The 14,840-nt window shown below is 33.6% G+C and overlaps 2 protein-coding genes across 4 annotated transcripts; both read left to right on the forward strand.

Moving 5' to 3' along the window:
* The first annotated feature begins 1,345 nt into the window (after window positions 1-1,345).
* LOC103499935 (uncharacterized) lies at window positions 1,346-5,510 on the forward strand. 2 transcript variants are annotated; one of them, XM_008463086.2, is made up of 3 exons: window positions 1,346-1,665; window positions 2,254-2,609; window positions 3,357-5,510. In XM_008463086.2, exons 1-3 carry the CDS (start codon window positions 1,455-1,457, stop codon window positions 5,418-5,420), a joined length of 2,631 nt encoding a protein of 876 aa, XP_008461308.1. In that variant the 5' UTR covers window positions 1,346-1,454; the 3' UTR covers window positions 5,421-5,510. The 2 variants fall into 2 exon arrangements, with proteins under 2 accessions (XP_008461308.1, XP_050944170.1); XM_051088213.1 differs by having other exon boundaries at window positions 1,567-1,665; window positions 2,205-2,609.
* A 2,650-nt stretch (window positions 5,511-8,160) lies between these two features.
* Window positions 8,161-14,355, forward strand: LOC103499932 (actin-related protein 7). 2 transcript variants are annotated; one of them, XM_008463081.3, is made up of 7 exons: window positions 8,161-8,471; window positions 8,830-9,045; window positions 9,467-9,608; window positions 10,358-10,602; window positions 13,356-13,539; window positions 13,738-13,805; window positions 13,922-14,355. In XM_008463081.3, exons 1-7 carry the CDS (start codon window positions 8,394-8,396, stop codon window positions 14,072-14,074), a joined length of 1,086 nt encoding a protein of 361 aa, XP_008461303.1. In that variant the 5' UTR covers window positions 8,161-8,393; the 3' UTR covers window positions 14,075-14,355. The 2 variants fall into 2 exon arrangements, with proteins under 2 accessions (XP_008461303.1, XP_008461302.1); XM_008463080.3 differs by having other exon boundaries at window positions 8,192-8,471; window positions 9,440-9,608.
* The last annotated feature ends 485 nt before the right edge of the window (window positions 14,356-14,840 follow it).

Consider the following 14,840-nt stretch of genomic DNA (forward strand, 5'->3'; position numbering starts at 1 on the left):
TTATTTAAAAGCATAGATAATAAATATAAACAACAAATTATTAAGGTCATATTTATGAAATTCAACTAAAAATAATGGTTGATAACGATTTTCAAGTTGGCTCTCATAATTTGTGTCAACAAAAAACAATCGAGATAAAATATATACACTTTGATTTCTGAAGCTAGTAAACACAAGAAAGAAATTCAACTATCAACAAGTTGAACTTAATAATTTGTGTTTTTGTCTTGTCTAGGAAGGACATCTTTAAAATAAATATTAAATATATATTTTACCGTTTTTTATTTTCCAATTTTTTCTGTTAATTTTGTGCCTAACAAACTATTAAGATCACGTCTTATAATCATTTAGGGGACGCTTGCCCTTAGACTATGAGGAGTGGAGTGTTAACCCACTTCATGTTTTGGGGAAGGATTATGGAAAACCTCATTCTTTTCACTTCACTCTTTCCCTAATCCTTTTAACTCATTTCCCAATTCTCCCCCAAACACATGCTATCATAATCCACGCATATTATCTTAAGAGTACCTATCATAATCTTTCCTCCAAAAGCATACTATCATAACACTACCTATCATAATCCTTCCTCCAAATGTATACTATCATAGCACTAGGACTATTATAAAACTAGATTGTCATAACACTAACCCTATCATAAATCACTCTTTCCCCTAGACGCCTCGTTAGTTTTTTTAATTTTTTTTTGATAATTAAACCTATTTCTTTCATGTTCTTATAATGGGTGTATATATTTATTAAGTACAATAGTTGTTTTTTAGCTAAATTTCAAAAACAAAAGCAAATTTCAAATCAAGTTGTTTTCAAATATAAAGCGAAATAAACCAAAACATATACAAACATAACGAAATTTTCATTGATATCGACAGATTCTAAAATTTTGTTATATTTGTAAGTATTTTTAGTAATTTTAGTATTTAACATATTTTTTATAAAAGTTTTAAAACTTAACTTGATTTTTAAAAACATTAACTAAAAAATAAATAGTAAAATAATAAATTTAGATGTAAAATGAAGGTTTATAAACTTAAATTTATATATGTATATAAAAAAAAAGTTAACAAACTAATAGTTTATTAAATTTTGAAAAATGTCGATATAGATCGAAGGTACATAATTAAAAATCATAAACTATTGATACAATTAAAAATATAACTAATAATTTAAATAAGCAAATGAATGAAAAATTATTTTAATAGATAAAAATTTTAAAAATATCTTACAAATATACCAAAATATCGCAATAAATTAATCGAATTTCGGATCATAATATTTTTACGATTAATTTTGATATATTTAAAAATAAATTATAAATAAATTCCCTGTTGAAAGAAAAAATCAGATTGCTTGAGAAATACGTGCCCAAACCCGAACTCCTCTCTTTACCCCAGCGCTTTGAGATTCTCTGTTCAAGCCACCGGAAAGTAGCTGCCGCCATGGTTTCATCGAAGGACGGCGACGTTAGTTGCAGTCCTTCATGGAGCCCCGCCGTTAATTGGACGGTCGCTGGTGGCTGTTTGGAGAATACAGTTGCTTACGAATCCTTCTATTCTCCGATCAACGACGAGGAGACGGTTGAATCCGATCCCAAGCTGCCTCTTATTCTGCGCCGCCCCTCACCAGAGTCTGGTCCCTGCGAGATCACTCGTGAGTTCCGTATTCGTCGTTTTACTCTGATTGTTTGGTTTGACATTGTGTTTGAGTGATTTCAAGTGTTTTGAGTATCGTGAACATTTCCCGAAAATATTAGGATTTTAGAACGATACAAGGGAACTTTTATTAAGGGATGGCAGGTTTTCATTCATTTATGTGTAGGTTGTTTCACCTTCTGTTTTATTTCTGCAAGAAAGTGGCTATCAATTGATAATCTTAGGGCAGCAAAACTAAGTAGAGAATTGGTGATTATAAATCAAGATTTTTGATAGCTGAAAGCTGGCTCGTTTGATTTGGTTACCAAAGATGGGAATGGACCAATGGTGACCTTCTTTACTACTAGAATTTCCGGTTAATGGAAGTTGGGTGAATTTAGCAATTTCTTGTTTCTAGAGTCATTTTTGAGCTTATGTAACTTTAAAAGTGGATTATCTAAAGGAGATAGGCTATGCATTGTTAGTCCTTTTCCACTTTGTTTGCTACAATTGTTTCAATTTAAAATTGAGTTGGCCACATTACGTTGAGCATTTCAGACTTTCAGTGATGCCTCTTGAAAGGGTAACTAAAGATCATGGTTTGCAGTTTGTTTTGCGGAAAAACACGAAATCCGACAGGTTTATGTTAGAAGCACTGCCCGAGTTTATGAGATGTATCACGTTACCAACACTCAAGATGAAAATGAGTATTTTTGTACTGTTCGTTGTGGTGCTGCTTTGAGAGACGAAGAAGTGCTTCACACAGATGGAATTGAAAGTGTGTCTGCACATCTAAATGGGTCTAATGGTGTCGTGGCTGAGGCAAGTTCGAAACGTGAGAGTAATTTGAACACAAATGAAGATGAATGGGTTGAAGTTAAAGCTCCTGATGGCCCGACCCTTGTTCATAAAAGTGACTCTTCTACATCCAAGTCTGGTGCAAATTCAGTGATGATTAGGCAGGTGTGTTACATTGCTCCCCACTATTATTTTGTTGACACTTTGACAAAAAGCTTTTATTTGGAATATGAATTCTCATGATTACCATGTTCTCTCAAGGTTCCCTGATATTAGTTTTCCAATCATTTCAATTAGAGATGGATGTGAGATATAAGTTCACCTGGAGCAAACTTGAACTTGTTTCAATTAACAATACGCCTTGAAACATTTTCCCTCTTAATTCATGGTTGTTGAATTCGAATATTTTACTTGAAGATGATAATATAAACAAACCAAAGTATTTATTTCAAAACATGTCATTATCTCCTAAATTTTTTAGCGAGTCCCCTAAATTTTGAAAGGGATGATACCATTGGACTGGAATGTCAGTTCTTGGTGATGATATTAGATATATGTTTCTTTTTAGTTGCAACCCATCCATTAATTTTCACATTGATGTGACTGACTTTAGTCCTGATCAGCGACTACTGAGGAAGGAAACTAAAAGTGTAAATGGAGGAATTCTGTCTAGGAAAGGAACGAGGGTTTAAAATTTAAACTGCAAAGTAGTAGGAAAAGGTTAGGATATTTATACATGTGCCTATATGGACAAAATCTGCCAATGGAAGGAAGCTTCACACTGCAAATTAATCTGCACAAAAAAATTCTGACTGTCTAAATGGTGATCTGGATTCTGGAGTTTAATGTATGTAGTATTCTGATTAAATCTGTTTTTACTAATTCTTAACTAATGGAGAATCTTTTCCCCAGGACTTGTACGAGGCTACGGCAGAAATAACGGATGCAAATCCTTGCACATCTCTTACAATCCGTCTGCTTTCACTTCAGAATAAAAGTCTTGTATATGTAGATGAAATCTATGTGTTTGCAAATCCTGTTGATTTAGAAGAAGAGAGCCCGGCCGAGAATTCGGCTCAAAATTCTCAAAGTTCTTTGATGTCCATGCTTGTACCAACCCTTCTGCAGTTATCTAAAACTACTAGCAGTAGTAAGAACAATGATGGCCGTAATTCTAATCCAGAGGGAGTCCATTTATTACCCAAGATTAGGTCAGAACCTCTTAATTCAACCAGTAGTGTAACTGGACTTTGGCAGCCAGAAAAGTCTTGCGTAACCGTAGATGATGAAGTCAAATTACAAGAAGAAAAAGAATCTGATACATCTGTATGTCAGCCTGATGTGCATTTACAAGTTCCTGTTAAAGATAAAATGCATAATGAAAACGAACCTCTACTTCGTATTGAAAACATTTTGGGCCAGCTTGTTTGTCGAATGGACAGAATAGAGAATTGCTTTCTAAGGTTTGAAGAAAATATGCTAAAGCCCATTAACAGCATTGACGGGAGGCTAAAGCAGGTTGAGCAGCAACTTGAAATTTTAACTAAGGAGTCACATGGTTCAGAATGGCCATCTTGTTACAGAATGTCTGCTCCAAGCTTTTCTGCTAACGGATCAAGTTCTAACTCCTTCTATAACAGTGGGAACGATCATCCAAGTTGTGGACCAATTGAGGCAGATCGGAAGGAAATACATTCAGTTTCATCACCCATTCCACTTGATATATCCAACTCAGTGGATTCTTCTCTGTTGCGTCCAAGTCTCGTGGTAACTGCTCCTGAGTTTTCAAACATTGATGATGGTGATCAGGAGTGCGTTGTGGCTTCTGCTCCTGAGTTTTCAAACATTGATGATGGTGATCAGGAGTGCGTTGTGGCTACTGCTCCTGAGTTTTCAAACATTGATGATGGTGATCAGGAGTGCGTTGTGGCTACTGCTCCTGAATTTTCAAATGGTAACGATGACGACCAAGAAAATCAAATCAGGGAGGTTCCAGTGGATGCGTCGAAGAGTAAAGCAAAGCCATCCCTTGATGATGCATTGGCATCTGCTCTCGCGCAGTTTACATTATCATCATCTTCTATCAGCACTCCAGAACATTCGGAAACTGTAGCGGTTAAGCCTCCAGACCTTCCAAATGAGGATGGAAACAATCACAAGAAATATTTAGCAAGTAATCTGTCTACAAGTGAAATAGACCATACAAGCTGTTCCCATGAAATTGATGACATACAATACACGAAAAATTCAGCTTCAGCCTCTCTGTCTTCTGCCAATGGCTGGAACTCTAGTCCTTCTCAGCATGATTGCTCTGCTAAAATTGGTGATGGAGATGGCGAACAAGTTCTTGAATGCCAGGAATGCATGTACGAGAAAGTTAATAGCGAAGTCGGAACTGCTTTGGATGAACGAAGTGTGCTAGGAATGGAGGCACTTGGAAATGTGGAAGTTGTTGATGAAACAAATGAAGATTTTGTTTCAGAGAAGAGTATTCTTATCCACCCTTTTCCCCATCATCCTGACAACGATTCAGATAAAACTAATGTCGATGCCAATGCTGATGCCAATACCATCGAAGTTACGAAAGGAAGCCATGACATAGACATAGTCCACGATGTTCTCGGATTTTCTCGTGACATGTCCATTGTGAATTTTGAGATTCCAATCCTGGATGTAAGCTTCACCTCCAAGGCGGATTCGTCTTCCGACAACAACCTCAAAGAACTTCTCGGGGAAACAACGGAATCAAGTCATGAAGCGTCTTGTCCCAAAGAAAGTGATGATGTTACTCCCTTTGGCGAGCAAGGTGAGCTCATTTTGGTTGAGGAAGAGGGGCAGGAGAATACTTCCTCAACAAATGGCCCCATATCGGTTGATATGAACTATTACACCATCATGAGTGATCCTCTAATTGCTGCTGATGGCGAAAATCTGAAGGATTACCATAACAAGACAGTCATCTGGAATCTTATATGATTGTTGTTGTGGATTTGGATGTGAATTTGTAATTATATCTTTTTTTAGCCCATAAACAATTTTAGTTTACATTGGTATTTGCTTTTGATCTGTTTTTATTGGTTCATCTTCTCAAAAGTTTTTTCCTTTCAAAATGAATAGTCATAAATGTATGTAGACCTGTACCATTAGAAACACTTGATCAACCTTTTAGAGACACAAGAATACACACAAGAATACATATAGGGTTCGTTTGATAACGTTCTTGTTTCTTGTTTACGTTTCCATTTTTTATGTTTCTCTTTCTCAAAAAAAATAATAATAAATAAATAAATAAATAAAATAAAACCGTTCCTCATTTTATGAGGAATTATTGGGAATAAAAAAAAGTAGTTTCTTCGATTATTGGTTTCTTTTTTCTCAGTTTATTTCTATTTGTTTCTTTTTTCTTTTTCTCAATTATTTTTATTTGTTTCTTTTCATTTTTCTCAATTATTTTTGTTGATTTTTTTCTCAATTATTTTTATTGGTTTCCTTTTTTTTTTCTCAATTAAATTTATTGATTCATTTTCCTTTTTTGAATTATTTTTATTGGTTTCCTTTTCATTTTTCTCTATTATTTTTGTTTGTTTCCTTTTTCTTAATTATTTTTATTGGTTTTCTTTTCTCTTTATCTCCATCGTCTTCCCCAAATAATCATCCTCTTCCTCTTTCGTTCATCATTTTTCTCTGTACATCGTCTTCCTCTTCACCTCTCATCGTCTTCCTCGACAATTCGAACTCTTCCTCTTTACTGGACTGTTCCTCTTCGTCGAATCCATAGTTTTCGTCTTCCTTTTTGTGCGAATCTGGGTTTTCATTGTGGGTTTTTCTCTAAAACATCATAAGTAGTAGAGCTAAAGGTTAAATATTGTTTTGTTTCTTTCAATTCTGAATATCGAAGACATAATAACTTACTTTAAAATTAATATTAAGTTCTAGATGTCACGAAATAACGATGAAGTTGTCGAAATTGATGGATTAAAAAGTGAGTCGACATCATATAAGAGAAATGGCCAGAGATGATATTGCCAATCAAATTTGGCAACATTTGAAGGATAAATACAATTTTATGTTTATGTTATTATTTTTATGCGTGCATTGATACTTCTTCTTATTAATAAATAAACTTTTGATGATTTTATTTTTTATGTTTGATGGATAGACCTATATTTTTGTTTAATATTTAATTGAAGTAGATGTGAAAAATAAAAAATAAATCTAGAAGAAAATCAGTAAATAAGAAACAGTTATCAAACACATTTTTCGTTTTTGTTTTTTTTTTTTTCAAGAAACAAGAAATAAAAATAGTTATCAAACGCATTACTGTTTCTTGTTCTAAAAAAAAGAAACAGGAAACAAGGAACTAGAAACAAGAAACAATAAAACAGAGAATAGGATCGTTACCAAACGAGCCCTTAGTTGACAACAATTCCCATTCCATGGGTTTCAATGGGTGGGGAATCTCAGTTGGACTGGAGATGGGTCAAATTGAAGACACAAATGGGTCCTCGAATCAAGATCTTCGTCCCAAATAATTTTTTTTAATATATGTATAATTTAGAAAGATTGTATCAGATAACAAAAAAAATTAGAAAAGATCAACTCATAGCACCTTTTTTTTGCATATTGCGAATATAACAAATATGACAATTGATGAATGATATCAAACTAACAGTTATTAGAGAGTTATTTTAATTTATTACTTTTGCAATTTAAAAAATGCGGTGACATGTGTCTTATTATCAAATTTTTTGCTACTTTTACAAATGTCTTTATAATGCCATACATTTTTATTTATTTATATTCATATACTTGTTTGTAATTTTATTTTACTTTTTAAAAATTTCATTCCGTAATTAAATTAATTTAAGCCTTTTATTAGATTCTCAATAAAAAAATTTCGAAAATGTTTCATTATTAATTTAAATGTCGAAATTTTATTTTTAAAAATAAAAAACATGTAAAAAAGAAACACAAAGTAATTTCTTCCGAACAAACCCGATCCTAGCAAAGGATTCTCAGTCCCGACTCCCAGAAAATGGACAATGTGGTAGCGACAAAGCTGTAAATTCTCCAAGAGATGGAGAATGTCTCCAGGCTACCAGTCCTACTCAAAAAGAAGATTTGTTTATACTAAAGTTGAAAGACTTAACTATGTTAATTGACAAAGTTACAAAAAAAAGAAAACTTTAAACATAAAATCATATGACTAAGTTACTTTATTAAGAGAAGTTCAGAACCCGAATGAGATATTTTAAATTAAATAAAAAATATATATTATTTTAAGTTCAACAATGGATATCTAAAAAACGGAATGTATGTTTTTGTTCATAAAATGTCAATGGTTGAGTTAAACTTTATTTAACATAGAAGAAAAATGTAAAAGTAGATAGACCAATTATTTAGGTGTTCTAACCAAGAGAGGAAAGCATGAAACTATAGTCAAGAGAAATTGAAATTTACTCGTACTTAGTTACAACGCAAACTATCCATATTATTATCTTATTTACATAACATAAAGAGATGTTAAATTTTTTTAGCAATATAATATAATATCATAATCTATATATGATAGGTTGTGACGTAGGAATTTCTACCGTTGTTATATTAAATATTTTAATTCATTTATCTATATTTGGAACAATTAAAAATAAATCGCATGATTCTGGGTTGAATGGGTATTTATTTTTCCACAATAAAATATACATTAACTATTTTGAAAATTTTGGAAATTTATTATAAGATAATTGCAATATAATTTGAAAATAGGGAGAGAAAAGGAGAGAAAATGGACGAAACCGCGAAACACGAAGCCAAGAAAACTTTCGACGGCCAGCTGAGTGTGGAGTATTGAAATGCGATCTCCTTCTGCGGCAGCTAGGTCGCGTCTTTGAAGCTTTCTTGTAGCCCTTTGAAAACCCTGAATTGTTCTGATTTCATCCGAAGTTGCAAATGGAAGCTGCTGTGGTTGACCCTGGCTCCAAGCTTCTCAAAGCCGGACCTGCCATACCGGATCAAGCACCCTCTATGGTATTTTGCTTCAACTTCTTTTCGTTTTTCTTTCCTATCTTCTTCAGATTGTATTCATCTGCTGCTACAGTTGAATGTTATGATTACCGCCATTTTTAGATCAAATTAATGGCTAGTCTTGCTGAAAAATGTTGTCCTTTTCTTTTCTCCAAGAGACTTGCGGTATGCTGTGAGATAGTTGTTTTGAATTGAAGCGGAATTTGTACTTGGTTGTTTTTTAGGTTAGGGAAGTCTTAAGCTGAGTGTAGTAAGCATCGAGTTTCTCACATTTGCTACTTGTGTGGAAAATATCTATTTTTCATTTTTAAACTTGGGTTTTGGTTGCGGATTTTTTTCTTAATTCTTCTTAATTTCTCAGATAATTCCTACCCATATGAAACGTATGCCGGAGGATGAATCAGTAACTGAGAATTCACAATTTGAGGACGTGACTGTTGATCCTGTTGTTCGGGGCTTCATCAAGGATTGGGATGCTATGGAGGATTTGTTGCACCATGTTTTATATACTGGACTTGGATGGGAAATTGGCAATGAAGGACAGATATTGTTTACAGATCCACTTTCCACCCCCAAGGTCAGTCTCAGTTAATCTCATTATTATTTTTAAGCAAATAATGGTGTCCAGTTCATTAAGAATCAATGGCTCCTGCTTTCTACCGATCCCAAGCACTGAAAAATGCTATACGATGTCTTAGAATTGTATTATTTATGTGTCTTTTCAGAGGTTCTCTCAACTTGTTGACTAAAAGGAATATATGTGTGTTTGCGTGCCTGCATACATGTCCTGCGGATTTGATAAGTTAGTTTTCTAAAGGTAGTGTCATATGCGAATGATACCATTTGTAGTTGTAACCTGATTTTGTTGTGCTTGTGCATTCATTGTATATTCAACCCCAACAATGACGTCTGGCTTTTTGTGAGGTAAACCACCATCTAGGCCCATGGGCTGATTGATTCTTCTCATCAAGGAAAATGAGAGGCATTCTGTTTTCCAGGCTATCAGAGAGCAGTTGGTGCAATTGATGTTTGAGACATTCAACATCTCAGGATTTTATGCATCTGAACAAGCTGTATTGTCACTTTATGCTGTAGGGCGTATATCAGGATGCACTGTTGATATTGGTCATGGGAAAATAGGTACAAAAACAATATCTGAACAGCCCCTTACTAAAGCTATGGCCTGTATTTTGACAAATTTTTGTTAACTTTTGTGGAATTCATATCCTTTCTTTTTTCAATGAATACTGAATAGTTTTTCTAGGGATACCCGAAATTTATTTTACTTTATAGTTAATATACAAAACAAGGTATTAATTTGATTCTTATAGAAGTTTATCAAAATATAGGTCGTGCATTAATATCATCTACTCTAGAATTAGATTTATAACTAATCAACATTACATAGTTTTAATTAGTTGGTTTAGTGTTTTGCATTCATGCAAATAGAAAATTCGATGTTGTACCTGTTACTCTAATGGCTACACGTTATATAAACAAGGTATGAACTGTGAAGTGTTCAAATAAAAGATTGAAAAACAGTAAAATCATTTGTCCACGAGTATAATAATGAACATGGTATGAAGTGGCTTTGTGTTTAAATCCTTAGCCTTGCAGCAGATTCTCTGGTTATTCTGGCTACTGTACTGGGTCTTCTCATCATGTTGGGATTGTTTTGTTTGTCGTTATTTCCTCTGCAGAACCCATAATTTCTTATAAAGGAATCCTTCTTAATTTTTATGTTTCAGTCCACAATTTTCTTCTACCTTTACTTGAAGGTTCCAAGACTTGGTTCGTATTTATCATCGCTAATATTATTCTAAAACTATTTCAAGTTCCCAATACAAGAGGGATAATTAGTCTATATTGCCTTATGGCTTCATGACCAGATATTGCACCAGTAATTGAAGGAGCTGTTCATCACATTGCATCAAGAAGAATTGAAATTGGAGGCATTGACTTGACAAGGTTACTTGCACAAGAACTTGGAAAATCTCACCCAATGGTGAATATCAGCACAGCTGATGTTGAGAAAATAAAAGAATTATATGCTTGCTGTGCTGAAGATGAGTTGGCTTATTCAAAAATTGGTGACTCATGCCAGCTTGAAACACACACCCTCCCCGATGGGCAGGTTTGTATTTGGATTTACATCTTAACGGTTGTTTCATTCCCTGGTTTTACTTGACCCAAGTATGCCTCTATGTGTGCTGACAGTAACTGGTTGTTAAGCGGATTTTAGTTGGGGTAGGAAAGTGTTGTGGACCTGATTTTAAATACAAGATAAGAGGAAATAAAATGGATGATAGACCCATTAGAGGGAATTTAAACCTCCGTTTAGGATTTTCCCAATTAACTCATGGAGTTTAGTGTACAGGTTCTCTTCATCCTTTATTGATTTCCACAATATAACCAAAGATTTGGTTCTACCAAAGATCCCTAAAATTAAGGAAATCACTAACCATTATATTAGATGATATGACATCAAATTATAGAGAATCACTAACTACTAATTAGAATACTATTTTGGGTTAATCTGTGATTTAAAACACTGTTATAGACAATCACTAACTACTAGTTGACTCGGTTAGAATACAAAGAATAAATACTAATTGATATCTAAAAACTCCAAAAGCTATAAATTAAATAATAATGTAAAAAAATGAGTCAGAATCCTTAGGATTGTAATGTACCTTTTCACTTAGGGGACGTTGGGGCGAGGAGTGACTTATAATAGTCTGAGGATTATAATAGTCCGGGTATTATAATAGTCTAGGTAATATAATAGTTTGCATTCGGGGTGCAGACTATTATCTTAGCTTTTGTCAGCATTGCATCCTTTTGTGGTGGGTGGTTACTATGGGATTTCTGCTTTGGCTTGACCTTCTACTTTTACTTGGTAAATATTTGGAGCTTATTGAGAGGGAGTGTGAGGAAGAGGAGAAAGGGGAGGGAGAACAAGTTTTATCATAATACTTAGGTTAGGAGAATCCTAATCCTAGTATTATGGCCAAATATGGAGTGAGTTATCACTCTAATCCTAGGGGCAAACAGCTCCTTAAGGTTTGCCATCAAGAGTGAGAATGATTCTAACCATATCGTGAATTGAGTACTTGAACGTTTTCCCTAGTTCGGGTCTTTTCACGAAATAGGCCTCTAGTTTCCATATCTTCATTTATTATGAGCTTCATCCTATATGAAGCGTATCACTCTTTCATGTCATGAAATTATCCTCCATAAAGCATATCAGTCTTCCACAGTTATGAAAATCTTCTCCACGAACTCTCTCAAATACCAAATGCTACGGCTCAATTTAAAAAATACAATATAAAAGTAAATAAAAGGATTTTTTTTTAATAAGGAGATAATAGACTCATTTGTGGGAGTCTGAATCTCCATTAAGAATTTTGGAGGAATCCCAACCTCGGAATTAGCTCATAGAGTTCAACATACAAGTTCTCTTGATGCTTTCTTGATTTCCAGTAATTAACTAAAACAACTCACTCTACCAAAGATCGGTCCCTTTTTAAGTCATCAAATTTAATCGGTACCATGTTCTTTCTAATATAGGATGACCTAATAATTAAATATAACTCACTGCTTGGATATGAATAAAGAACATGAGGATGGATGACTGTAGCAAAAATTAGATGTTTCTCAAATCATTGTTTCTTCTTTCTTTATGATGATTAAAGTGTAACCTAAGAAGGATATTTCGATGACAATAGACACTACATGGACTTAGATGACATGTCATTTTGAAAAAACAAACTATGACACAAATGCTACAAGTACACATATTAAATGTAGATTTTTTAAAAAAGAACAATTTCATTTTTATACAAGAAGGAATCTTAAAGTTAATGAATTTATGCATTTATATGCTTAAAAAATAGGTTTGGTGTATTTCCATTTTCAAAATATATTGATTTTCACCTATATTATTGTTAGTGTCTCTTTAGTATGCTTAACAAATGTTTAATATGTTGATTGATGTTAAACTCATATCCACTTTGTACAACTAGTGTCAAACAAATGTCTATTGTGTTAACAGATGTTTTACAAGTGTCTAATGAGTGTCAGATTTGTCCAAGTGTTAGATATTGACACATTAGCCGAACTAAAGTGCAGTGCTTCTTTGAGTGCAACTAACTGTTTTATATGTTATATTTTGCCTCTACCTTCTACTGTCGATGGGCATGCTTAGCTTGAGTTGTGAATACTGCATAAGCATTTGGCGGAAGCTTTTAAAGTGCAAGACCATTTTTAAGTAAAAGAGAAATTTAGGAATGGAGAACATCTGACCTTAAGAGAAGGAAATGATGTCCATTTTGCTCTTCAAAAATTATAGATGAAGAATATTTGGATTTTATAATATCCCAATATATATATACATATATATTTAAATTTCTCTTTGTTTAGTAAAAGTGAAATTTAGGGATGGAGAACATCTGACCTTAAGAGAAGGAAATGATGTCCCTTTTGCTCTTCAAGTTAAAATTATAGATGAAGAATATTTGGATTTTATAATATCCGTATATATATTTATTTATTTATATCTTAATAATGTACTCATTTCAAATAATGGGTTTTTTTAGTTAAAGACAAACCCAATATTTAAAAATGAGAACATACATTATTCCGAAACACTTTCAACTACTTAAACCCGTTACTTCAATGATCTCGGTATGTTGTCTGGTTTGAAACTCAACTGATTGGCCAATACATTTATGGCAAGTAGTTTATTCTCATGTCTTTGAACTTGCTTTCTTGACTTCTGATTTCCTCTATTCTTTGCATTGCAATTTTTCCTCAGCTATGTGAAGTACTTATTGTGATATTTGTAAATTAAACCTTTCTATATCACGTTTGGCTATTGATTTTTAGGTAATAACCGTTGGAAGAGAGAGATATACTGTCGGTGAGGCATTGTTTCAGCCACAAATTTTGGGTTTGGACACACATGGAATTGTCGAGCAGCTTGTTCGGACTATTTCAACCGTATCATCTGATAACCACCGGCAACTACTGGAAAACACCGTTCTATGTGGAGGCACTTCTTCAATGACTGGTAATGATTGACAATTGACATTAGCTTTGTCTCCATTTCCTGTTGTATCATTTTTACTCTGTTTATAATTACCATTATTTTGAGAGCGCACTCAACGCCATGCTATGCAGATGCTTCTTTTTCATTCCTTTTTCTCAATTCTGAAGAACGCTGTTCCTGTATATCTTTATACAGTTTGTAATTTGTTACCTTGTATAGGATTTGAAGAAAGATTTCAGAAAGAAGCAAGTCTTTGTTCATCTGCTGTTCGTCCTTCTCTTGTGAAGGTATTATAATCAGAAGGAAGTGATTCATGTTTTACTGAACAATCTGAATTTGTTTTGTCTTTGCTGTTACGAACTGGACATTTGTATTACGTGGTAATGGCCTTTTCTTTTTACAGGCTCCAGAATACATGCCAGAGAATTTATCCTTGTATTCAGCATGGATTGGAGGTGCTATACTTGCCAAGGTTGTCTTCCCACAAAATCAGCATATAACCAAGGCAGACTATGATGAAAACGGGCCTTCAATTGTTCATCGGAAGTGCTTCTAATGACCTTCTCACATATCTTTCAGTATTTCTTTATCTTCCTACTTTTAGAATACTATATAGTTGTACAATGGTAGGAAACTAGTTATGTACTATGGAGGCTTGATAGTTGTACGAGTATGGACCTGTATCTGGCCTAAATGGAAGCCATCACTCATTAATCATGTGACATAATAGGACGATCCTATTAATGCAAGTCATCTTGAACAATATCATGCTAGGAATGGGATTTTGGATCCTTTCATTTAGAACTTATAAATGAATTAATTTTAAAATTAAGACCACATGGTTTTGACTTTTGAACCATCTTTAACAATTAGTTTTGTCTACTCAACTCAATGTTTCATTTTGAACAAGTGGCATTGTCAAAGATGTGGTGACTACATCAATGGTTGATCGAAGCTGGTGGATACAAGATACGTATTCTATCAATTTTCTAAAATTAGCATGATTTAACCTTGATATAGATTGTTGTAATTTGTCTCCTCAGTTTAGTAATTTTATGTGACAATTGAAAAATATGCCTTAAGAGTACATTTATTCAAATCAAAATTGCTTATTAGATGAATGTTTTTTTTCCTGTAAATTGGTATTCCTTCTTGCGCCTTGTCTACTCTTGCCTACTATTGGAATCTTTTGTGTGTTTATCTTCTTTGATAACTGTTGCAAAGGAGTCAACCGATTTAAAAATTGATGATGATTAGGTGCAATGTAGGCTGCACTTATATCATGCATTTCCATTCTATAACAAAGCAAAAGAAATAAGAAT

This window comes from Cucumis melo, chromosome 1 (assembly GCF_025177605.1).
Source record: "Cucumis melo cultivar AY chromosome 1, USDA_Cmelo_AY_1.0, whole genome shotgun sequence".
Taxonomy (NCBI): domain Eukaryota; kingdom Viridiplantae; phylum Streptophyta; class Magnoliopsida; order Cucurbitales; family Cucurbitaceae; genus Cucumis; species Cucumis melo.

Bases quoted from the DNA above. Each gene is read 5' to 3' on its own strand.
- LOC103499935 (XM_008463086.2), top strand. From the start codon at position 1,455: ATGGTTTCATCGAAGGACGGCGACGTTAGTTGCAGTCCTTCATGGAGC. The intron at 1,666-2,253 runs GTGAGTTCCGTA...CATGGTTTGCAG, and splicing joins TGGTCCCTGCGAGATCACTC to TTTGTTTTGCGGAAAAACAC. The intron at 2,610-3,356 runs GTGTGTTACATT...TCTTTTCCCCAG, and splicing joins ATTCAGTGATGATTAGGCAG to GACTTGTACGAGGCTACGGC.
- LOC103499932 (XM_008463080.3), top strand. From the start codon at position 8,394: ATGGAAGCTGCTGTGGTTGACCCTGGCTCCAAGCTTCTCAAAGCCGGA. The intron at 9,609-10,357 runs GTACAAAAACAA...CTTCATGACCAG, and splicing joins TATTGGTCATGGGAAAATAG to ATATTGCACCAGTAATTGAA. The intron at 13,540-13,737 runs GTAATGATTGAC...TACCTTGTATAG, and splicing joins AGGCACTTCTTCAATGACTG to GATTTGAAGAAAGATTTCAG.